Consider the following 23,206-nt stretch of genomic DNA (forward strand, 5'->3'; position numbering starts at 1 on the left):
GAGGCCCTTAACCGACGCCCGGCCGGAGGAGTTCCTAGTCGACCCGGCCTACAGCATATGCGAATGGTACCCTAACTCTCCCAACCGAACCTGGCCGTGCAAGGCGCCTCTGCAAATCACGTCCCGTCATCCTATCAAGGCGTTTGGCCTGGCACCACATTGCACCGCATCCCACCGCAAGGGTGCTCCATTGCTGCACGTTGTCGTGATATTTGGCGTTGGAACGTGTTCATCTGCTTCCGAGGAGGCTTTCTTCCTCCCGAACCGTGGCCCTTGTCAGATATCAGGTTAACCACTATTTTCTTTTTTGTGTCTTCCTGACCCTCCGGTTGGTAACTTGTGGCGGCTGCAGGGGAGGGCAACGATGTCGTTGGTCGACGAGAGTCGGCGACTTTTCCTTTATTGAACCGCGGTCCACGTTTGCGCTTTTCTTGTGGCACCTTTTCTGCAGCCATATGCATGTCCTGAACCAGGCTTGTTGGTTCTAAACATTGACGCATCATGCGTCTCTTTCTTTCTCTTTTCGCCTCCTCCTCATGCGCCGACGGCGGTGCCAGCCCACACCACCATATCCGGGAGCGGATGCGCACAAATACTAGGAAGAGTGAGAGGGGGGAAATTCATCTCGAGGAAGCATGAGGGTTCAGTCTCGACAACTTGCCGTCCGCCCTCGCCGGCCGATACCAACATTACCACTGCCGCCTTTCCGCGCCCAGGCTGTTTCTTGACCCAACAGATTCCCGAAATCCGGTAGCAAATCGGAGAAGTAGGCGTCCCGAGACTAAAAAAGACTCAAGGGGCATTATTCGCCAGTCGAGCACCAACGCGCAATCTCGTGCAGGTGGTAGGTATCCATACGTCTTGAGTGGTTGGGTCTCTCTTCCAACAAGTTCCGCCCCAAGGGTCGGCCAAGACGAATTGGAGAGAGGGGGCTAAATCACATTTCCAGGTCCCAGGGTCCAGGGTCCCCAGGGGTGCTGGTATCGACGCCAAACAAACCAAACAAACACCGCCAACCCAACCCATTGGGTCTGGGTCTCCCCGTGTTTTCGTTCCCGCCTTTCCCGCCCTCGCGGACTCAGACCGACTCAGGTCGACCCAGCTGTCTGGGTCCAACGAACGCACGCACTCACTCGCCGTCTTACTCGCTCGCCATCCATCTCACTCTCACTCAAAGGCCACGACTTCTCCCCTCCCTCCCCCTCTCCTCATTTCTGACATCCTCGAAGATTGCCATTCTTTAGACTTTGTTTCCCCCCGGGTCCGTAGGTTTTTTTTTTGTGCTTCGCCACAGGGTTGTCGCTGTTGGTGTGCGAACTTCGGAATTGTGTCGTCAGCTATTCACCACCTCACTCAGTTGTTCGATACCCCCGTCGTCTCTTGTCTTTGATGCCCACTCGGCCCATTTCTAGGTAAAACTTGTTGTCTTAAACCCAAGAAAGAGGTCGATTACCATAACATCGAGACCGGCATACCTTCGAGCTCGACGAAAGAAGACGCATCTCAAGGCGGCAATTGTTAGCCAACTTTGAAACCCCTTTCTTTGTCCCAGCATCCGCCGACAACCCTGATCAACCGGTGATGGACTTTCAGTCTCCACTCGTTCGATCAAGTCTTCGATGAACTGAGACCCGACCGCAACTATTCTGTTCCTTCCGAAAGCGTCACCTTAGCTCATAAAAAGGCCCGTCGCGGCGCCGCTCCGCGCGATACCTGCACCGTCGAGCTCGCCTCTCTCCCCCCCACCCCTTTTTCGCGGACCATTTGTCCATGTCGCCGGCCGCAGTCATGTCTTTCTACCCGCCAGGCGCCGTCGACGGCCGTCTTAATGGCTTCGAGTTCACGTTTGAAGCCATCCCTGACAAGTCATCCCTACACGACAGCCACATAGAAGTCGATGTACGTTGATCTGGGACCACCGCCCTCTCCATTTGATCTACTGTTCATCCGATGTCACTAACAAACTTCACCAGCCCGATCCTCATGAGGGTAGGCCTGCCACTAGACAATAGCTCCCGCGCATTCGCTAACAACGCATTCTAGTGAGACCGACTCCCTGCCGGACGACGTCGAGTGTTTCCCTAGGCATTTCGGCAGGACATATCACGCTTACCGAGCGGGATGTACGTTGACGATGCCCCGGTGTGGACGAACTAGAGAGCTTACAGAATCTACAGCCTATGTATTCCCCAACGACCCTGCGGAGCAGGAGCGTTTAGACCTCCAATCGCTGGCTCTCACAGAGCTGTTTAGCGGCAGGTTACACTTTGCACCGATAGCCGCAGAAGGGTCTCCCAAACGAGTCCTTGACGTTGGCACAGGGACTGGGGCGTGGGCCATGGATATGGGTGACATGTACCCGGAAGCCCGCATCATTGGGGTCGACTTGTCGCCGATCCAAAGTAACGCCGTCCCACCAAACGTTCATTTCTATATCGAAGACGCGTGAGTAGGGCCCGATCGTCTGAACCCGTCCAACCCGTCTAATCAACTCTACAGCGCCCAATCATGGGCATGGCCCGACCCCTTTGATTACATCCACACCCGCGTCCTGCTTGGTTCCTTTGGCGACTTCAAGAACGAGGTCATTCAGCAGGCCTTCGACTCCCTCCGCCCGGGTGGCTGGCTCGAGTCCCAGGACTTCAACCTCGAGGCCGTCACTGACGACGACACCCTGAAGCCGGACGCCCCTCTGTCCCGCTGGATCTTTGACATGAACTACGCGAGTGAGCTGATCGGCCGCCCCCTGTCGAGGTCGCATCTGCTGCGGCAATGGTACGAGGAAGTCGGCTTCGTCGACGTGCGGCAGCGGGTGTTCAAGATCCCGATCAACGGGTGGGCCAAGAACCCTCGGCACAAGCACGTTGGGAAGCTCTGGGAGCAAAACTTCCTCGATGGCCTGAGCGGGTTTAGCATGGCCCTGTTCACGCAGGTTCTCGAAAGAAAACAAGAGGAAGTGCAGGTAGGCTCTCACCCCGCTGATGCATGCTTTTTCGTGGCGGGTGCACTGACGAACCCGGGCAGGTGTCGCTGGTGGACGTGCGCAGAGACATCTCCAACATGCACATACACGCCTACCAACACGTCTGGGTCGTCTGGGGCCGTAAACCCTTCCCGGGCGAAACTGTCCCTCCGAGGAGTCCATCGGGGGACAGGGACATGGCTGAGTGATAGCACGACACGACACGACACGACACGACCTAATGATTTGATGTCCAGTAGACTGGCCGCCTCGGGCGTATGGAACAAGCGGGAGCTTAGGAGCCTTTCATGATTCCCAGGAGAGCCATCGACGATGCGGGGGTATTTCGCTCAAGAACCGCCTTTGACATCTTCTTCTCCCCCCTGTGCAAAAGCGTTGGGGTTGAGTCCTCCATCTGTGGCCAAAGATGCATCAGGCGCACGGCAACCTCTCAACTAGCTGACGCCAGTTGAACGGCGCACAGGAGTGGGTCCTAGACGACGCCGATTTGTATCCACGAAGCACCAAGGAAAGATACCACAACGTGCTATTTGGTCTTATCGGCATGCTCTGCTCTCTTTCTTCTCCTTATTCCGGCCGTCTGCACGTCCCAGCGTAGCGGCTTTGGCGTAGAGCAACTTCTCTTCAACATCGCCAACGGCCTCAAAGTCCTTTCCTGGTAACTCAGTACAAGTTCTGGGACTGGCACTCTCGGTTGTCTGTCATGACATCACGTTATGAGCGGCGACATGTCTGTTGGCAGTGCGAATCATGACGTAGCAGCCACAGCCGCGACTGCAGAAGATTAGGCCTGAAGGACGTAAGGGTATCACGGGCAGTACTGCACGTGGCGAGAGTGGAGGCCCATCGCCATCATTGTGAGTTGAGTCTTGAAACATGGGGAACTGATGTCAACTGCGCTTGAGATACTGGTTCATGTCTTACGACTCCACGGCTGCCCAGTTGGGGTGCAACAGCGATTCCGGTTCAAGTAAACTTTGATTTACAGAGCTCTTAGGCCTGAGATGTTTCGTTACATGTCTATAAGTCGTCGGAGTGTTGACCCACAGCCAACAATATATACCTAATAAGTTCAGCATGCTGAGCAAGAAACCACGACTGTCGCATAATGGCGATTCACATCTCCCTAAGAAGGCGAGCGATTCTAGACTGTAAGGTAGTGATCCATATGATTGGTCTCGCCGTGTTGTGGACAAGCGAAACATGGGTGCTGAAGGTTATCTAGCTTGTCAAGCGCAGGAGCAGTTCAGAAAGTCCTCAAAATAATACCCGCTGAACGAGACTACCAATGTGAAGAGTGTAACGGCATGTAACTCCCGACTTGAAGAGTTGCAGATGTTGAAGGGCGAATCCTTACGCCCAGGGCGCAGAAGTGACGAACTGTTCTGTGGCTGGTGACCCCGCCACATGTCTTATCGTTATCGCTTGCCCCAGATCTTTCCATGAGCTCCGAGATGACGGCATCAACGGAGCTCACCTTGTCACATTCACTCTTGATTTTCACGACGGGTCTACTGTACCGCCTGGCGCTTCTTCTTCGTCTTCTTCGTGGTGCTTGCACCGAGGCCGCGAAACAGACAGCCGCCTCCTGTTGCCCGTTTCTTCCCCGGCGCCCGCCGTTGCGCCCGGCCATGCTCCCCCTCCGCGCCCTCGTGCGGCCGGCCGCCCTACGCACCGCATACCACCGGCCACCAGCCCACCCTCTCGCCGGCGTTTCCCCCTCCGCCCTCCTCCGATCCCGATCACGAATACCTCCTCTCCCGACAATACGAAACCTCCATGCCTCGCAGCACCGATTCTTCTCCCAAACCCCTCGACGGCCTCTGTCCCCGCCGCCTATGGGCGGCTACGACCCCCGCAACCCCGCGCATCGCGAGATCCTCCACGAATACCGCCTGCGCACCGCGAAGCCCCTCGTCACCATAGAGGGCCTCCAGCGCCTCGCCAGGTCGCGCGGCACGCACGCCCTAGGCGTCTTCCTCGTCCTCTCGGCCGTCGGCTTCTACTTCTACCACATCCAGACCGTCCCGGTCTCAGGCCGCCGGCGCTTCAACTGCTACTCTGAGAACTCGGTCAACACCGTCGCGAACGAGCAGGTCAAGCGTGTCATCTACGAGATTAAGTCGCAAGGCGGCCGCTTCCTCCCCTCGTGGGACCCGCGCCGGCAGATGGTGATGCGCGTTATGCGCCGGCTGATCCCAGTGTCGGGGCTCGACGGCCAGAAGTGGGAGGTCTACGTCATCGACGACCCGCACACGATGAATGCCTTTGTGATGCCCGGCGGCAAAGTGTTTGTGTACAGCGGCATTTTCCGTGTGACGCGCAACGAGGACGGGTTGGCGGCGGTGTTGGGCCACGAGATTGCGCATGACCTCGCGCAGCACGTTGGCGAGCGTATGAGCTCGTCCATCGTGACCAACATAGTGCTGGGAAGCCTCGTAACGCTGTGGTGGGTGGTCCCACCAGCCATCATACTCATGCAGTACCTGGGGAAAGGATTCATGGACCTTTTCTTCACGAAGCCCATGAGCCGGCTGCAGGAAAGCGAGGCAGATTACATCGGGCTGATGCTCATGGCAGAGGCATGCTACGACCCGCGTGAGGCGGTGGCGTTTTGGCAACGGATGGATATGGCGGCCAAGAGGGGGCATGCGGAGGAGGCGCCTGAGTTGTTAAGCACACACCCTTCGGTAGGTTCTAACCAGATTTCTAGCCCACGCCTCATTGCCCTGTTTTCTTAGGCTGTGGTGTTGCGCGTACTTGGAGGCAGCGAAGAACGGTTTGACAACGATGAGACTGACAGCGCGCGTTTAGAACGAACATCGAATCGAAAAGTACAAGCAGTGGATGCCTAAAGCCGTTGAAAAGTGGGAGGCCAGCGACTGCAAGGGCACAGCCAGCTTCGCCAACATGTTTAGACGGGCATTAGATCGGGGAAGCATGATTATAGAATTCTAGCTAATCGTATGCAAAGCCAGCATGGAGCGGCTATGGTGTTTCGGCGTTGGCGGGATGGGAATCACGACATGATGGATGTTTTTGATTCGCTTCTCTTCCCTCATCATATTTCTCAGAACTTGTATTATTACCCCACATCATGACCACAGGCACTCCTACAACAAGATACCAATAGCAAGTTTTCACTTTCACTATCCAGCTATGACCGCTCGTCATCTCTTCGCAACCCTACCGTGTACCTACTCAGCCCATGCGGTATCTCATCATTCTTGGCTATAGTATGTCATCGAAGACCAACCACGTTGTCCACTCAGACTCGCAGCTCCTTCACGTCCTGAAGCTGCCGCCGCTCTTAGGCCGAAGCGAGCTTCGGCTTAGGACTGGGTCTTCGGAGGGGATCCCGTTGCGGGGATGCGTTGGAAATACTATGGACACGGTAATATGGGTAAGCCTATGGAGTAGCATGCGGTCATTATGGACATTCGAGGCACCACTGCTTCGATACATAAATACATAAGTGACATGCCTGACTACCCGACAGGTGGGTATGACCATCCTTGCAAGCGGGATTACCCAGGAATTTAGCCACTCAGACCCCCTGAGTGACCGCTCTTGCACCATTCTTCAGCTTCAGCCTCAACATTTAAGTGGCGCTCGAGATCGCCATGATCTGGCGATGACGGTGGAGTTTGCAGCTGTTCACCCTTGCCGGAACACGACTCCATTTGGAAGATTTCAAGTCGCCATTATGATCATTGAACGACAGTAGCGGCTGAGGGGCTGAGATGTGGCTACGCATGACGATGCATCGGGTCAACAAGACGCAGAGCGCATCAGGCGGGAAGGGTTGTTGAGCGCTTGTTTTGAAAGATATATATACACGCACGTCGATAACACCCAAATAGTACTTTTATTCCAGTAAACAAGCCCCTTTGAACACACAATCAAGACCACATCACAATACCCACAAACGCCAAATACATACCTAGCCATCATGAACACAACCAAGCACACAACCCAAGATAGACAGTCCGACAGACAGTCTGACAGGCAGTCTGACAGACAGTCCAAGACCGTCCACGAGGACGTCAACGACGCTGTCGTCAACGAGCAGGTCCGCCCTCACCAGCAGGAGGAGGTGACGACCGCCGTCGACAAGGACATCCACCAAGACCACCACCACACCACCATCCAGCCTGTCAAGGCCCAAGAGACTCTGTAAGTGCCCGTCCTTCAACACGTTCCAGCCCCGCGACTAACCGAACGACCTCCAGTCCTGAACAGCACCACCAAAAGGTGGCTCCCGTCCAGAACAAGTCCTTTGAGCACGGAAACGAGCGAGACACTCGTCAGGCCCTCGACCAGGAGGCCGCCCAGTTCAAGAACACGTCCACTACGCAGCAGACCACACAGTCGCAGTCATCCGCAAACGCGCCGGTGACAAACAGCGAGCGGGTGCACCACCACGTGCACGAGCACATCCAGCCCGTGGTGGAGAAGGAAACGATCCAGCCTCACGTCGTCCATACCACCGTGCCGGTCCACGAGACACACCACGCCGAGGCCGTCCACCACGACACTTCGGTGCTGCCCACCAAGACCCTTGGCGAGCTTGAGAGAGGCAGTGGCCATAGTGGTGTGAACAGCACTAGCCAGGAATATGGCCTGCAGGATGACCGTCGTCACCGCGACCACCAGTACTCCTCTGGCCAGACCACTGGTGGAGCTGGCCTGGGTGCCACAGGAGGTGCCGCGGCTGCCACGCAAGGGCAACGTCACAGCGGTGGCAGAGACGTCGACGCTCGCGGTGTGAATGACCGCAACGTGGGCCAGACAGGGTTCGATGAGCACCGTACTCGCCACCAGGAGCCGCAACTCGGTTCCTCCGGTGTTGCTGCCGGCGGCGCGGGTGCTGGTACCGGCGCCGGCGCAATTGGCACGGGCACAGCTGGAGCGGCGCAGACCGCGGCCAAGACGGCTCATGCCAAATCGCACAACACCTCGTCAACAACGACCGGTCACTCCCACACGACTGATGCCGAGACGAAGAAGCCGTCCATGGCTGCGAAGCTGAACCCGTTCAAGGATGCGGATGGTGATGGGCACAAGGGCTTCATGACTTAGATGCGTGTTGCCGTAGTTATAATTTTATGTAGTTGAGAAGCTATAAAAAGTCAATGTTTCTCGTCAATTGATCCGGTGTTACCTTTCTTGTACATTGAATATCAATCATTCAACATGAACTTGGGAAAAAGACAACCTAAATCCGACCATGATCCTAGCTTTCCCTGGCCATCGCATGTCGTCGTAGAACATTCCAAGAAAGCTTATAGGATGGTAATGAAAGGGTTACATAGTTGTCAACCAGCGGAGCCTCGGATCTAGCCATCCCCCTCCCCAGACCCCAATCCCGTGGGCTGAGAAATGCAGGCCTCGTGATTTGTTCCCGCATTTTTACTCCAGGCCTAGGTCCGTCCGGGGCGGAGCATGCCCCCCCCCTAAGTTACCCCAATCAGCGGGACGAATGACGTTGGGCGGTTGTTTCGCGCGTAGATGAGCCGAGGTAAGTTGACTCGTGCCACTCACTTGGTCGGTCACTGAGGTGCCTTCAAACGAACCAGCACGCGCGCGCACGCACGTACGTATTGGACCGGCGTGTGCATGCGACGACACCCCTAAAAAAACCCCCGGCTCTTTTTTTTTTTGTCGTTTCTTCTGGAAACCGCTCCGTTTTCTCCCTCTCTGTCTCCCTCTCTCTCTCTCTCTCACCTCAATCTTCAATCTCACCGCTCAACTCACATCTCGAGGCAAACCGCCTGTCTCTCAGCATTTGACACGCTTCGGACAGATCACTGCCAAATCTCACCTTACCCCTCACACACGGCAACACACGCACCGCCAACCGCCACAATGTCCAAGACGTTCACCACTCAGGAGGTCGCCCAGCACAAGACCGATAAGGACATGTGGATCATTGTCGAGAACGGCGTCTACGATATCACCGGTAAGAGAGCCTCTTCTCCCTTCAGTGCACCCTCCCCCCCCTTCCCCTCCTCTCCACCACTCTCACTCCCACCCATCCTTCTGCGTCTGTGTCTCGGCCAGCCCTGGCCAACCCATCCCCTCTCATCAACGAGTCCATTTTCTAGCCCTCCAAGTACCAAACACTGACAGTCCGCGTCCAGCCTTCCAATCAGAGCACCCTGGCGGCGAGAAGATTCTCAAGCGCTTCGCCGGCAAGAACGCGACAAAGGTGTTCTGGAAGTACCACAACGAAAAGGTCCTCGAGAAGTACGGCGGTAAACTCAAGATCGGCACCGTCGCCGAGAGCGCCAAGCTGTGATTCGTCCTTCTTCTCCTTCCTTTTTTCTTTACTCCTCCTGCCTTTGTGCGGTCTGTGCATCATGTTTAAGCATATGTAGGTTCTGGTTGGTTTTTTTTTTTTAGCGGCGTGGGATTTGCGAGATCTTGATTTCGGGTTCTATTGGCTCGCAGGGACGTCGTCAGGGTTGGCTGGCTCTGAATGGTAAAAGACTCGTATCGTCGGGGCTTGCCATGGGAGATCAGGAGCCCGGAGGCTTGTTCCCGTCTGAGCTCTCTAGCCAGTCCGGATAATCTCTTTGGACGACAAGGAAAGATCGCACAGAACACAGGAGATTGTCATTTGGCATCCATGGAGTCTACGTTTTCGCTGCTGTGAATCAGTATCAAGAACAGTAGATGTAGCTCTAGACAACTCGACACGGGTACCGTCCAGAACGGACGCCCAAGTCTTCTTAACCAACCTCTCGGGCTTTCCGTGTGAAATCTGATCGTCTCTCATCGCCGCACCAGATCCTCCATCTTCGAACCGTTTAGTCATTAGAGATATCTTCGTAAAACTATGTACAGCCGCTGCCTCGGCAGTGACTAGAGAATATTATTGTGCAAGCCCGTGCCGCAAGCAAATCCAGCAACCCCGTGGAAAGCCAAAAGTCGTGGCTTCATCGCGCCGCCCCCTTTTTTGCATCCTTTCCCAAGGGCGGCTCTTCTGTCTGTCTAGATTTTGTATCATTGATCGGAATTCCAGTCTCTTACTGCACGCGCCACCACCCCTTCTATGGCATCTTGAATAAGCAAGATCGTTGACTCCATCCCCCCACCCTTCATCCTCTCTCTCCTGTTCTTCGCGCTTCCCATTTCCAAGTCATAGAGGGTATAATGCAATTCGTCGTCGTGCGTTATACAAACGAAACAAAGAGAAATTGTTGGTTGATGATGTGAGCATAAGCCCTCGCCTATGCGGTGTCGTCGTTTCAAATCGACGTTGTTCATCCTAGACTAGGAAATAGGAAAAGAGTTCGTTTAATAAAAACACGTCGCTGTCCCTTGATTTGCTTGGTCCGTTCAGTACCCGCCAATGAGAGAGTCGTCATATCTGTCGGGGCTTCCCGCACCGCTGCCATTGGCGCTGTCACTTCCCGAGAAGTAACTCTGGTCGATGCGGAAGATCCAATCCATCTTGTCACGCTCGCTACGCGCGGCAAACAGCCACGTGTTGTCCGTACCGTAGATGGCAAACACGCCGGCTTGCAATCGCTCGCTGAGCCTCTGCAGACCGCCGCCCGCACCATTTGCTGCACCGCCGGTTCCAGTACCTGTCCAGATGGTCGAGATGACGCGCCCGGAAGCAGTTCGCCGATGGCTTGGACGGAACTCTTCGCTGCTGCCATTTGTCTGGGAGCCCGCATCGTCATCGTCACCAGACAGCAGGCCAATGACGCCGGGTTGGCTGTCAACGCGCGAGTTTCGCAAGCTGACAATAGCCACCTCGTCCCCATCAGTGACAGAGTGAATGTGAAGGTATGGCCGCCTCAACTCGACAAACCTCTTGACCCATCTTGTTGAGCTGCTGTTGGGGATGAGCAGGTAACCACCTTTGAGCACCTTTGGGTTCTTGGGCACTCTGATGATTGTTGGGATCAGACTGGGCGGGGTGGATGCCTCCGGTGCAGAACCGTCCGTCGGTGGATCGGTGTTGGCCGGGCTAAGGATTTGTAGTAGTGGATCCGGATACTTGTGCCAGAGGCTGATGCACTTTCCGAGGATTTGCTTCTCCCGCTCTGGGATTTCTGGTTCCTGCGGTGTTTGCACTGTCACAGTCTCTTCTTCGGGTTGTGGGGTGTCTTGGCCGTCACCGTTGACAAGGTCCTCGTCCTCTGGCACCTGGGAGCTCTCCGGTGTATCGTTCAGCAGGTCGTCGTCTTCATTGTGGTATGTTGGCTGAGGAGGCAAATCCTCCTCCTGGGTCTCTTCCTCTTCTGGCTTTACCTTCGGCTCAGGCAGGCCAATCTTCTTTATAAGAGTCTGCACGGCCCCAATCTCAGCGATTCGGCTTCTTTTCTTACGAGCGAGTATGAAGTCGCTGACGAGAGAAACACCACGAGGAGTCCAGGTAGTAAGTTGTTCTTCTCCCTTGACATAATCGTGCTGGCTGCTCATCCTCCAGAGGTCACCTATTCTCTTAATAGGTGCTGGCCTCATGGAGAGTGTGAAGATGCCACTCGTTGCATGAACGAATCGGACACTTTGCCACAGCGAGGAAAACATGGACGTCTGTCGAACCCAAGATCTTGACATGATCTGACAACAGACACGCATCGCAAATTTCATCGGTTCCGCAAACTTGTTGGAGCTGACTTCCCAGGCTACAGTCATCTGAACGCGGTACTTATCCGCGGTGACTCTGTCCAGGAGCAGAGAGTTGTGTAAGCTGGAATCCCACTGACCGGTGAGTGTGATGCTTCGGGTACCATTGGCGTTTTCGCGGAAAGCAGGCTTGTTGGCGAGCTTGAGAGTAATGGTTGGCGACGTGGAGGTCATGTCGGGAGACTTTCCTGCTTGGTCCAGGAGTTGAATCTTGCCCACTCTAAGGTTCATCGCATCGTCCCAGGGCAACGCATCGCCAGAACTGTGCGTGATGTTGATGGCAATGCGACGTTGGAGCCCTTGGTGGAGTTGGAAAGTACCGCCGTCCATCTCGCTCGTTTGCGCGACTTCGACGGGCGCATACTCTCCCTCTTCGTTGAGCTCGAGGATCTGTATCCTTGCCAGCAAATCATGCTTCTCCTCAGTGTAAAACTGGGACTCCGCAATCCTTGCGCCTTTAGGCTTTCCTCGGGACACGGGCACAGCGTCTCTCATATCGTCCCAGCTCAATAGTTTGTCCAGGTGCATGGCGGATACCTTGGCGAAAATGGCCGCCCGAAGGGTAACGCTTTGTGGGCTGAAGAGAGGGACGCTCATGCTATGCACGCTCTCAAATCGAATTGGTCCTTCGTCAAAGTCCTTGACCATCTGGGTAGTCGTGATGCCATCTTCCTCGGACACACCGGGGATGAACAGCTGAGCATGAACCTCTGTGCCCTCCCTCTCGGCGAATCCCACCATCTCGTGCATAACAACATTGAACTTCAGCGTATTTGAAGGTGCCCGAGCGTGTGATGGCTCCAAGGAAAGCTTGATCATGCCGATAGCATGGGAAGTGTGTGGAGAGAGGACGTCGAGAGCAAAGTCCTGAACCCTGCTTTCGAACACCGCCTTCAGAGGCACGTCGACCTCTCCCACAAGAGTGTACTGCGGCATGCATGTTTCGATGAAGGGATTGTCGAGACTCAAGTGCTGTGCGTACTCTGGCTGGTCGAGGTATTGGTGCATCTGTCGCATTTGGCGAACTCGGTCGTGGAGCTTCTCGAGACTCCACAAATGGACAACACTGTTCTTGTAGTCGATGACACGAACGCCGATGCATGGTTTCTGAGCCTCGTCGAGAGCGATATCGTCTCCTTCACCTGTCAACCCGTTCAGAACCATGTCGTAGGTAGAGCAGAGGGAATGACCAAGGTCGACGACGGTGAATTGGAAGACCACGCCTTCGTCGAGCTCGTTGCTCATGATCTGTGCTTCCTTCAACGTTGAGGCGTGCTGCAGGACCGCCTCAGCCATCCGCACGTAGCGCCTGGTCCGCCAGTGCTTTACGACCTGCTTGGCGATCTCGATTTCTTCGTCGGATAGCTTGGGATTAGCCTTTGGCCTCTTCAGCGGATCCATCTTTTCGAGCTTCTCCTCGAACTGGCGGCGCTGGACCTCCAGTTGCTGTTGCATGTCTTCCTTGAGTGCTTGCAAAGTCTCCTCCATCCTAACCTTCTCCTTCTTGATCTCTTCCACCTCGACGTTGGCCGCTTCAGCTGTCTTGAGCTGGTCTTGGTACTCCTCTTTCTGCCGGTCGAGCTGAGATTGCATCTCCTCTCGTACTTCTCTCAGCTTGTCGTCCACCTCACCCTGTTTGGGGGTCGAGGGCATGGTGAGCGCAGTGTCGAGAGAGAAGTTGTCAAGGGTGCCAGTTGACATATACTTTTCTCGGATAGGATATGAAGTGACTGACTCCGTATCGTCGTCACCCTCGCGGCCGTTGACACGTTCGGCGCGCGCTCTTTGGATACCCTCGAACAAGGCATTGAGCTCCTCGTCCGTGAGGCTAGCCAGGTTCTGGTTTGTGCCGAGTATGGCCTCTGCTGCCTCACGCCTCGCGAAGCTCCAGTCATTATCGCGCCCGTTACGAAACGGAATAGGAGAGTCCGGTCGGCTGTCGCCAAAGTCCGATCCAGCCTTGCTCCAATTCCGTTCGTGCCCTGGCCGAGGGCTGACTGACGGCGTAGGTATGCTCTTTTCGAGGTTCTGCAGCTGGCTGGCTGTGACAGACTGGCGCAAAAGGCTCTTGTCTGCTCTCTCCTTTTGTGCCTCCATGGGATGATTGAAGCGGAAGATGTGAAAATCGCCCAGAATGACTCGATAGCCGGAGTGAAGCTGCTTAGGCTCTTCAATCCGCTTACCATTGACCATGACAGAGGCGCCTTCCCTGGGAATGACCATGACGGTACCATCTGGTCCGTTCTCGAACGCACAGTGGTCATGCAATATTCGCGTCCCGTTGAGACGAATGTTGGCTTGGTTGTCGGCGTTCGTGTCCATGTTTCCCACCGTGGTCAAACCGGGCTTGAGGTTGTACACCAGACACTCGGCCAGCAGTGGATCGTCTGAGAGGTTGACCAAATGAGGCATCTTCTTGGGCGTGGAAAGCCCAATGAAACCCTTCTCGATGCTGATACCTAGCTCCTCTAGTGCAGCCTCGCGCTCCTTGTGGATCTCTTCGGTTTTGGCCAGTTTCTGCTCCCATGTCTGGTTCAGATCCGTCAGCAGCTTCTCACTTTGGTTAAGCTGCTCAGCAATCTCGGCCTTGGAAACTTTCTTCACGGCACCGTCGCTGGATGTAATGGACACGAATTGCTTCTCTAGAGGCGTGCCTTCCGGATACACCTCTTCGGATGTGACAACGCCGCCAGCAGCTCCGGCCGCACCAGCAGCTCCGCCTCCACCACCGCCTAGTTGGTTCCTCAAGAGGGCAAGCTCTTCCTTGAGTTCTCTGATCATGCGGGCGTTGGCATCTTCGTTGACCACGGCGTGGTTCTTGATTCTCTTGGCTGAGTCGGCATATCGAAGTGTACTGAGCGTCTCGTCGTAGTTGATGTCTGCAGGACTGATGGCTGCAATCATGGCCGTCATACTGTTTCCACCCAATGAATCTTTGAGAAGCCAAGTCAGAACACTGTCTCGATAAGGAACCTGGCCACCAGGTCCCTTCTTCTTCTTCCCGGTCGAGATATCAGCAAGCGCTGAAATGACACGGCCCAGAGAGGACAGTGACCTGTTGATCTCGGCACCCTCCTTCAGGCGGGCACCTGTAGCACCCGTCGAGGTAGCTCTTTCCGAACCAGCCAAATCAACCAGACTGATCTTGGCGACCTTTTCCATTTCCATTTTGGTTTCGGGATCAAATTTCTTTTGAGTGAGCATCAAGGTGAAGACTGCGTGACTTCGACTGGATGTCTCGTTCATGTTCGTTGCCGCGACAGTTCTAGCCTTGTTTCCCTCGTCCATCAAGTGCTCGATCTCCTGGAAGCTGCCCACCACCAGCTTTGCCAAATCCTCGACGTACGGTCCAGTCGAAGGATGCTCTCGGACCTTGAGGTTGCCTTTGGTTGACGGGTTGAGCAAATCTCGCACCCGCTCGTTGTAGATCTCGAGATATGACACTTCCACGGTACAGCGCAGGTTCTTGTCCTCCTGCAAAGCTGTGATTCTCCTAAACATGTCTTGGCAAATGTTTGGGATGATACCGACCTCCTTGCCGTACCCCATCATCGAGTAGGACTTTCCGGAACCCGTTTGACCATAAGCGAAGATACAGTTGTTGTAGCCGCCGAATGCGTTGTCCAGGAGGGGCTGGCCGAGGTCGTCGAAGAGGTTGTCCTGACCGGCATAGTGGGAGTCCTTGCGGTCGAACGACCAGTATGACCTATCGAAGGCGAAGACCTTCTGGCCAGCATCCTTTGCGTTCTTCGTGTGAGCGTCGGCGGGTGTGGTGAGGATCGTCTGGTTGTCTTTCATCTCTATGATGCATTTTGAACCCCGGTCGATTTCTGCGATGGGGTCAGCATGTGTTCCGGCGACCGGGCCTCCTCTGTGCGCTCCATCGGGGAGCAAGAGGGGTTCAAACTGCAAGGCATACCTCTACTGTTGAATGGTCTCACTCTCACCACCACCTTGATATTTCCACCACCTGCTGGCGCCATCTTTGCGACTGGGTTGAGGGCACCTGCCGCCCGACTTCACGGCAGAGCGTGCCGTTTCTGCGGATGACAGGCCTTCGGCCACGGCCTGCTGTTGACAGCGTCCGACGGGGTCAACGACCCTCAAAGATTGGACTGCAGTGAGGTCCACGTCGTCCAAGTATGGTCCGCTTGTGATCTCGGCAGCAACTCTCAGAAGCTGTCCAAGGTCATTCTTCGGGCTTGATGCGAGCGGAATTGGGCGAACCGGGGCGATCGTCAAGCGGAATTCTGACGATATTGATGGCCAAGTAATCCCAAGAGCGGTTCTTGGAATGACGCAGACAGTGGCCCCCGCAAACAAATGTGTGTTGCGTCCGCCAACGGACACTGGACAACTGTTGCAGTCTTCGCTAGAGCGCCTCGTAGCGCAAATACAGGATCGTTTCGGTATCGTAGGGTCGTGGTCGCGTAATACAAGGGGATTTTGGTCGTCGGGTCATCGAGCAGAAATGCGAAATGACAGGTACGGAGTACTTCGATGTCAACAAATTTCGGGAAGGACGCGGTCGCGCACCGCATGACGGCCCTCTGCAGGGAAGTGGCCTTGTTTGATTGGGCGGGAAATTAGCTTTGCTCAGGGTCACTTCACGTGCCAATCTGCTCAGCGGGGTGACGGGCGAGGACCACTGCTTCGAGCTGCCTGCGCTGCCATTCCATTCCCACATGACTAAGCACCGTGAAGGATTGGTCCAGCGCACTTGTTTCTCGCCTCTATGATCTCCCAGTCTTTGCCTTTGATCGCCCACGAACACAAGAGGAAACCCTCGTCCATCGACGATCATCACATTCTACACGGGCGCATGCAATGGCCTCGAGCTCTCGATATGCCACTGAACCGCTTCGCCTCGATGGCAGCCGCTGTTTGTCGATAAGTCTTAGCATTCATACTGACTGCACCTAGGAGAACCTTAAGGTTATGGCAAATCTCAACGGTTGAAACAGTCGAGAAACTCAAGAACGCAGGTGCCTCGAGCGTTGCCTCAGCATCTGAACATGAATCTCGTTTTCGCCCGACTTATCAACAGCCGTCATAATCTGTTGCCGCGGCAGTCACATTCCCGTTTCCAGCTGAACTGCTGCCATGTCTCGCCGCCCCATCTTCAGCTGTCCGCATAACCTCTTCGCATGACAGTGATTTGCGGACGTTCATCCCATTCTTTCCAGTTTTTACGAGTGTCATCCCTGTCATGTTGGTCAGCAGAGCGCGGGTCTCCGGTTCCGGTGTTCGATCGTCTTCGTTACCGCGAACGAGACGATAAACTCCGGCAGCACGAGCTATATGGGCGGGTGATAATGTCCAGCGTCAAGATGCCATTGCAACACGCTGGCCAATCTTTAATCCCGAATCCAACAACGGCGTTTCTGTCCGACAGTAGGCAGTCTTTATGAGAGCTGTGAGCCGACTCCAACCAAGTTGCAGAAACGCATAGTCAAATATCGTATATTCTGAAATGACATGGCCGAACCGCAACCTGTTGGACAATTCGACATGAAATGCTCGAAGCCATATCTTTCCCTCACGCCACGTCAACTCTGACTTGACTAGGACCTTTACTAATGCATCACGTTTTCTACATCTTCGAGTGTGCTTTGCGCATGGTACCCTGGTGCGCGAAGCTAACCTGCAAGGTTCAACGTGTACCAGTCTCATCGGCTTGCGATGATAATAAACGCTTAGCTAGTACGGCACATACAAAACGGTCAACGAGCCTTTAGTAGAAACGTAGTCATGTTCCTGCCAGCCTGCCTGCCGTATCTGGGAAACCTCTCTTGCAGTGGCTTATCAGGACCCCAAAGCAACCAAACCACGACATACCGGGGCAGCCCTGTGTACGTCTGGTGCGTTACAGAGACGAACTGCTCAGATAGCCAACCTGCGGTTTGAATTTGCACAAGTCAGCACAGTCCAATCAACAGCCGGTAAAGCGGCACACGAAATTATTCCCATGTTAGGCAGGTCGCGGAATCCTACCTTGGAAAGAGTGTCGCCATCTATCTGCGACGACTAACACATCTGTGACGGGGCCCTCTCTCCCCCTTCCCCGGGCTTTGCAACAAAAGCTCCGAAGATAACCTTCTCGACTAAGGCGTGCTCCAGCCACCCCCATCGCGATACCCATACTGGCAGACCCGGCGACATTCCCCGGTTCCTCGACCAGAGAGGCGAAAGGGCTCCCACCCCGGTTTAAAACCCCAAGGTGCGGCAGCGGGTCCGCAAAACCAGTTATCGGAGCGTCAGCCTTGGGTCCGGACCTCTGATGACTCCTTCTCCACCGATCCTTCTGCACGCTCTTCTAGAACCCCTTCATCCTCGTGTTGCCCTTGTCTCACAAGAGCGAGGCCCCTCGACGACGGCGCACCGGATGCAACGACCCGAAGGCAACTGACATGGACACAGACGCCCCGCTGCTGGTGCTGGTGCTGGTGCTGATGCTGCTTCGACTCGCACAGCCGTATCCGAGGCCGGCCCACGAGAAACGGCCCCAGTATTCCAGAACACCAGGACTGTATACGAGTGTGCCCGGAAACTCTGTCCCCGCAAAACACGGATGATAAAAGAGCCCTCCGAAGCAGCCCGGATTTCTCGAGGGAAGCTCCGCCTCGGCCGTAACCCCCCCCTCATCGCCCTTCCTCCTGTCAGCTTGCGCGAACGCATCGGGGCGGAACCACACCCCCCCGGGGCCCTATTGTCTCGAACTGACAGCTGCTTAAATAAGGGGGCCGAAGGTCCTGCCCGAATGCTGGGAGCAAGCCCCCAAGCGCGCCTGCACGCCGTTGCCGTAGCGCCTCTTGTCAAACGCGAGCCGCTCGTACACCCACTGTGACGGGAAACGAAGGGAGGAAAAAGAAAAGAGGGAAACGGGAATTCCAGCACGCTAGCGTTTCGATGGCTCTTTTCGACGAGTACTTTTTTTTCTTCCCCCTCCAAACTAAACATAAACGGTGATCGCTGCCTACACCCTGCCTTTGCACTGGCTAGAACATAACAGGGCTGGTTCACTACGAAGCTAGCAAGGGTGAGGACCCCGACGATGAGGAGGAGGAGGGGGGAGGGGCGTTTGAGCCCAAACACCGTTGCGGCGCTGATGTGTGCCGGGCCCGGGAGCGACGCCGTCGGCGTCTCTCGCCCACGTTTTCTTTTTTTTCTTTTCTTTTTTCCCCTTTTCTCTTGTTTCTCTTGGCTCCTTACCTAAGAAGGCAAAAAAAGTCCCGGACCAGTCGTGGTCGACGAGCTACTGCAAGGAACGGGGCTTGACATGCAAAGTGGGCGGCGCGCGCGTCCCCGTTAGTTTGACACACGCCAGCCGGCCCCAGCCAGCAAAGACGTTTCGCGCCGGCAAACACGGCCATTGCTCAACAAGGAAAGGAAGAAGCAGAAAAAAATACATTACCTAAACGACCTTTCGATCCCTTCACGCAAGACGACACTCAGCCCGCTCGGATCGACATCCACTGTCGCAGCCTCGTTGACATGGCGCGTGGATCAGTTTGGGGGGATGGGGGGGGGGGGGGGGGGGGGGGGGGGGGGGCACCACCCGCAGCACCACCTCGCATCACGACACCAACAACTTTATACGGGCGGCAGAAACTCAGCTGATATAAGCCAAGACGGCCAATCAACCGAACAAGCTTGCACCAACGTAGCGGCAACCCGCAACTTTGAAAATAGACCATGCCATCCCGCTCCCGTTCCCTTCATGTCCCTCCTCCCTCCCACAAACCCTCGGGATAAAGAAAGAAGAAAGAAAAACCTTCAGCGTCTTCACAGCCAGTGGGGGGGGGGGGGGAGGTGGTTACCGTGAAATCACTCCACAGTTGGAGAACAAACTCTGGGCGCGCGCCGGCCGACTCATGACATTGTTGCACCGCTCCCACCGCAGATCGGCGTGCGCTCTGCAACTCTGCGCTCCCATCTTCGCGGGGCTCGGCGCCCTCCCTTCCTCCATCCATCTTTTCATGAATACCTTGTACATACAACATCTTGGCGAGCCGCCTCTTTGAGGAGGGAGGGAGGGCGGCCGATCATGTATCCTGCCTTGACAAACGATCTGATTCACTACAAACGCCATTCGACCTTTGCCGTTGCTTGACATCCTTGACATGCTCGACCTACCTGGCCGAGATACAAGTGAGAGAGCCCACCGCGATTGATTCGCAGATGCAACGATACGCGTCCATGGGCCTCGCAGCCGCGCCTAGTAATTACACTAATCACTTGGACCGATCGCCCGCAGCTCCACGCATCCCTCCCTTCCCCTATCAAGCCCGGGAGGGGCAGGAGAACCTGAACTATGTACACATGCACACACGTGCTCATGGGACTGCGCTCGCTCGCGGCAAAGAGCGGTAAAGAGTATAGCCTGCACGCGCAACAGCCAACTCTATCGAGCATCTCCCGATCCCACTAGCCCATGCCCGCGCTGTACGTCACGCCCATGCAGCGAGTCAAAAGTCTAACATGCTACCCACACTCAACCACTCCCGATCACACACACACACACACGCACATGTACAAGCCTAGGGATTGCAGAGTGATTCGCAGGGTTTTGGGAGATTAGCTTTTCTTTTTAGGTACATGTAGGTCATACTATGTAAAAACTCTCGTCCGAGTCAAAATCATCAGCAACGGTGCCTTTCCCTCTCCACTCCTCGGGCCCTTGTAGATCGCCGTCAGACATCCAAGGATAAGACTGGATGGAGAGGAACCCCCCTCGAGTGCCAGGAACGTGAGAATGGCCACCGCAAAACTCATCCGATGCCTGCTTCCAAAGACCGTCAGGTAGTCCATTTGAAGGGTGTGGCCGCCCCCCCGGAGTTTCACCGCAATGTTGTACTATTTCTGGTCATTCTTTTTCTTTTCTTTTCAATCGTCAAACACCTAGCTTACAGTAGCGCGTTTATTGATTGGGGGACTTTGGGAACATGCAGTGTGCTTTGATATAGTGCCTTTGATTTGTCTTGTTTCCCTAATGGAAACTGTGCCTTTTGTTTGGATAATACACTGTAGCCCATGAGACTCGAGGTCGGGCACAGAAGATGATACATAGCTGGTATTTTTTACACGAAGAGGACATCAGCCTGTTCTGATTCCACACTGGGCCTCGACCGATTCCCGTAAGAAAGCAAGAATGCGCCACCAGCACCTGGCAAATGACAATATGTATGTAGGTGAGAAATACGACAGTGAGATGAAGGGAATTTGGTGTGGTGGTCGGTTTATAAAGCCATGATTATGCAAGAAAAAGGAGCGTCGCGGACGGGTATCAACTTTGTGCAAACAAGACAGGGATTAGAAAAGAGACAAGTGCTTCTCGGAAAGGAATGTAATGGGTCAGCCGTGATGTCGTGTGAGACGTAGGGAGCGTAAGCGTTAGACGAGTAACAGTTTCAAGAGAACAGTGAGATGAAATCTCGAGAGGTTGGATGTGTTGGACAAGTAGGTTGGGATGGAGAATGGAGCAAGTGTGGTTGGCTCCTCAGCCTCGGAACACGGCGTTGGTAAGGAAAATTGCCTCCCCGTCCGCCGGGCTATCCTTGGCTGGAGGTGAAGGTGCGCGGGGAGATGAGACGGTGCTCTTGGCATCCGTGAGCAGTCCGCTTAGAGCCTCATGGCTGCGCGCCCGATGAATCTCCTTCTGCTCGTCGTCGGACAGGGCGGCGGTGTTTTCAGGCAGGTTTGCCGCCGCGCTCATCTTGGTGATTTCGTTCTCCACGTCGGCCAAGAGGGCGTACACGTCGCTGTCGGCGTAGATGCGAATGCTTTCCATGCCGGTGCGACGATGGTTAAAAGAAGACTCATGCTTGGTGTTGGCGGATGCTTTGGGCGTGTCCTCAACCACGGGCTGCTCGACAATAGTGCTAGGGACCTGAGCGACAACCCTTTGCGGCGAAGGGGAGCTGTTGATAGTGTGTGAAGAGAATGCGTTCTTGGTGGGGCTTCGGGGAGGAGTGGAGATGTTTCCAACGCCCGCTTGTGGGGGTGGTCGCACGCCCATGGCAAGCTGCAATGACTCGCTCGCAGCCGCAGCCGCCGGAGTGGGAAGGGTAGCTGCGGCAGCAACGTGTTCCAGGAGCTTTTGGCGTACCCGTGTCCGGCGGTTCTCGGCCTGTTCCAGCTTGTTGACCCAGTCATCAATGGAAGTGTCAAGCTCCGCAAGAGCTTCCTCTTGCTTGAGGATCGAGTCTGTACTGAACCTCGCCGTCCGAGGAGAGCGGAGGTATTGGCACATGCGCGAGTGCAGGTTACGTCGGCCAGCTCGCAGAGAGTTGTAGGTGCGACGAAGGTACTCAGTTCGTTCGTCGAGCTGACGGAGCTCCTGTGGTTGCTGTTAGTCCTATTCCACATCATGTTATAGCAGGTTCATGTCTTACCCTTGAAAGGAGCTCAACGTCCTCCTTCCTGAGCACCTCGAACCTAGACGCCTGGCCAAACGCCTGGGTCTGCAGAGCCGCCAACTCGTTCTGCTCCATGTGGTTGGCTGCCTCGCCAGCTCGCCATCCGGTTGGGAGCTCCTCAAAGGCCCGGCGTTCAGCGCTCTTGTTCCGTGTCGAGCAGCTTCGCTTAAGGGGGCCATTGTTGTTTCGCACATCACCCCGCTTTCTTGGGCGTCCTCGATCCATGATACTACCGGACTCGGACTGTCCTCTCCTATGGGCGCTGACATGCGGTCTGAACGCGCACTCTGCTTCAGATGCTACAGAGGCATCGGTGTGGTGCTGGCCGGAAGCCATTGCGGTCGGTGTGCTGTTGTTCTCCCATGGCCTAGGGGATTCCCGTGCTTCCATGATGGGAGCCGACACGGGCGTGGTGGCAGACTGCAAGCTGTGGCAGGCGGAGAGCGGTGTCGTCAGCGCGGTAGAAGCAGTCAAGGGTGTGTAGGGAGTCCGGGACTGGGATCTGGGCGAATCGTCGGTTCGGGCAGAAAGCTGGCCGGTGTCATAGCCGGAGCTGCCAGATCGCATGCGACTGTGTGAGACTTGCTTAGCGAGACGAGGCACGTTGCCGATGTGAGTAGGGATGACGAGAGGGCCAGCTGCTTCGGCGAGGCTGGCTGACGGGGTGTCTGGGTTTCGGAGGCAGACCGTTGGTGTCGTTCCGGGGAGCAAGCGGGGGTTGTGTACGCAGATCTGTTGGCGTCGGCGGCGGCAATGGACGTGACGGAACCGTCGGAATGGTCCTGTTTAATGTGATGACCAGGCGCGCTGACTGATCTCTCATGCAGCGGCGGTCGTCCCGGAATAGTGGCTAGGGCTTGTCAGCCATGGTCTCTAGAGACAAAAGCGTGCACACTTACGTGAATCCATGGGAACCTCCTGGACAGTGGTCATTGGGCCCAGCTCGGGAATGCTCACTTTGCGCCGTCTGATGAGGTTGTGCTCTTTGATGCGTAACCGAAGCGAGCCACTGCTGCTGCAGGGCTTCTCCGTCTTGTCGTTCTGTCCCATGGCGAGGGCAAAGGCTTGCTCGGGGTCGAGAGTCTTTAATGGTGGCCGTTGCTGACGATCCTTGGGGAAGAGCTGGTACTTCCGGGTCTCTGGTTGGTGCATCCTCCAC

General features: G+C 55.5%; 6 protein-coding genes across 6 annotated transcripts; 4 read left to right on the top strand and 2 right to left on the bottom strand.

The window, feature by feature from the left end:
- Window positions 1-1,788: 1,788 nt before the first annotated feature.
- ColSpa_05316 (secondary metabolism regulator LAE1) lies at window positions 1,789-3,171 on the top strand (the record flags this gene model as incomplete). The annotated part of the gene is made up of 5 exons (XM_049271528.1): window positions 1,789-1,899; window positions 1,974-1,989; window positions 2,178-2,445; window positions 2,500-2,962; window positions 3,025-3,171. 5 exons carry the CDS (start codon window positions 1,789-1,791, stop codon window positions 3,169-3,171), a joined length of 1,005 nt encoding a protein of 334 aa, XP_049127485.1.
- A 1,650-nt stretch (window positions 3,172-4,821) lies between these two features.
- On the top strand, window positions 4,822-5,941 carry ColSpa_05317 (mitochondrial metalloendopeptidase OMA1; the record flags this gene model as incomplete). The annotated part of the gene is made up of 2 exons (XM_049271529.1): window positions 4,822-5,673; window positions 5,798-5,941. The coding sequence occupies 2 exons, from the start codon at window positions 4,822-4,824 to the stop codon at window positions 5,939-5,941; spliced, it is 996 nt and encodes a 331-aa protein (XP_049127486.1).
- A 994-nt stretch (window positions 5,942-6,935) lies between these two features.
- Window positions 6,936-8,065, top strand: ColSpa_05318 (uncharacterized protein; the record flags this gene model as incomplete). The annotated part of the gene is made up of 2 exons (XM_049271530.1): window positions 6,936-7,159; window positions 7,216-8,065. 2 exons carry the CDS (start codon window positions 6,936-6,938, stop codon window positions 8,063-8,065), a joined length of 1,074 nt encoding a protein of 357 aa, XP_049127487.1.
- A 786-nt stretch (window positions 8,066-8,851) lies between these two features.
- Window positions 8,852-9,284, top strand: ColSpa_05319 (putative cytochrome c1 heme lyase; the record flags this gene model as incomplete). Its single annotated transcript, XM_049271531.1, has 2 exons — window positions 8,852-8,945; window positions 9,127-9,284. The coding sequence occupies 2 exons, from the start codon at window positions 8,852-8,854 to the stop codon at window positions 9,282-9,284; spliced, it is 252 nt and encodes an 83-aa protein (XP_049127488.1).
- Window positions 9,285-10,327: 1,043 nt separating this feature from the next.
- On the bottom strand, window positions 10,328-15,612 carry ColSpa_05320 (kinesin-like protein unc-104; the record flags this gene model as incomplete). Its single annotated transcript, XM_049271532.1, has 2 exons — window positions 10,328-15,459; window positions 15,549-15,612. The coding sequence occupies 2 exons, from the start codon at window positions 15,610-15,612 to the stop codon at window positions 10,328-10,330; spliced, it is 5,196 nt and encodes a 1,731-aa protein (XP_049127489.1).
- A 5,516-nt stretch (window positions 15,613-21,128) lies between these two features.
- On the bottom strand, window positions 21,129-23,199 carry ColSpa_05321 (uncharacterized protein; the record flags this gene model as incomplete). The annotated part of the gene is made up of 3 exons (XM_049271533.1): window positions 21,129-21,968; window positions 22,024-22,829; window positions 22,947-23,199. The coding sequence occupies 3 exons, from the start codon at window positions 23,197-23,199 to the stop codon at window positions 21,129-21,131; spliced, it is 1,899 nt and encodes a 632-aa protein (XP_049127490.1).
- Window positions 23,200-23,206: the final 7 nt, after the last annotated feature.

Source organism: Colletotrichum spaethianum (genome assembly GCF_022836535.1).
Source record: "Colletotrichum spaethianum MAFF 239500 DNA, contig11, whole genome shotgun sequence".
NCBI classification, from domain to species: Eukaryota; Fungi; Ascomycota; class Sordariomycetes; order Glomerellales; family Glomerellaceae; genus Colletotrichum; species Colletotrichum spaethianum.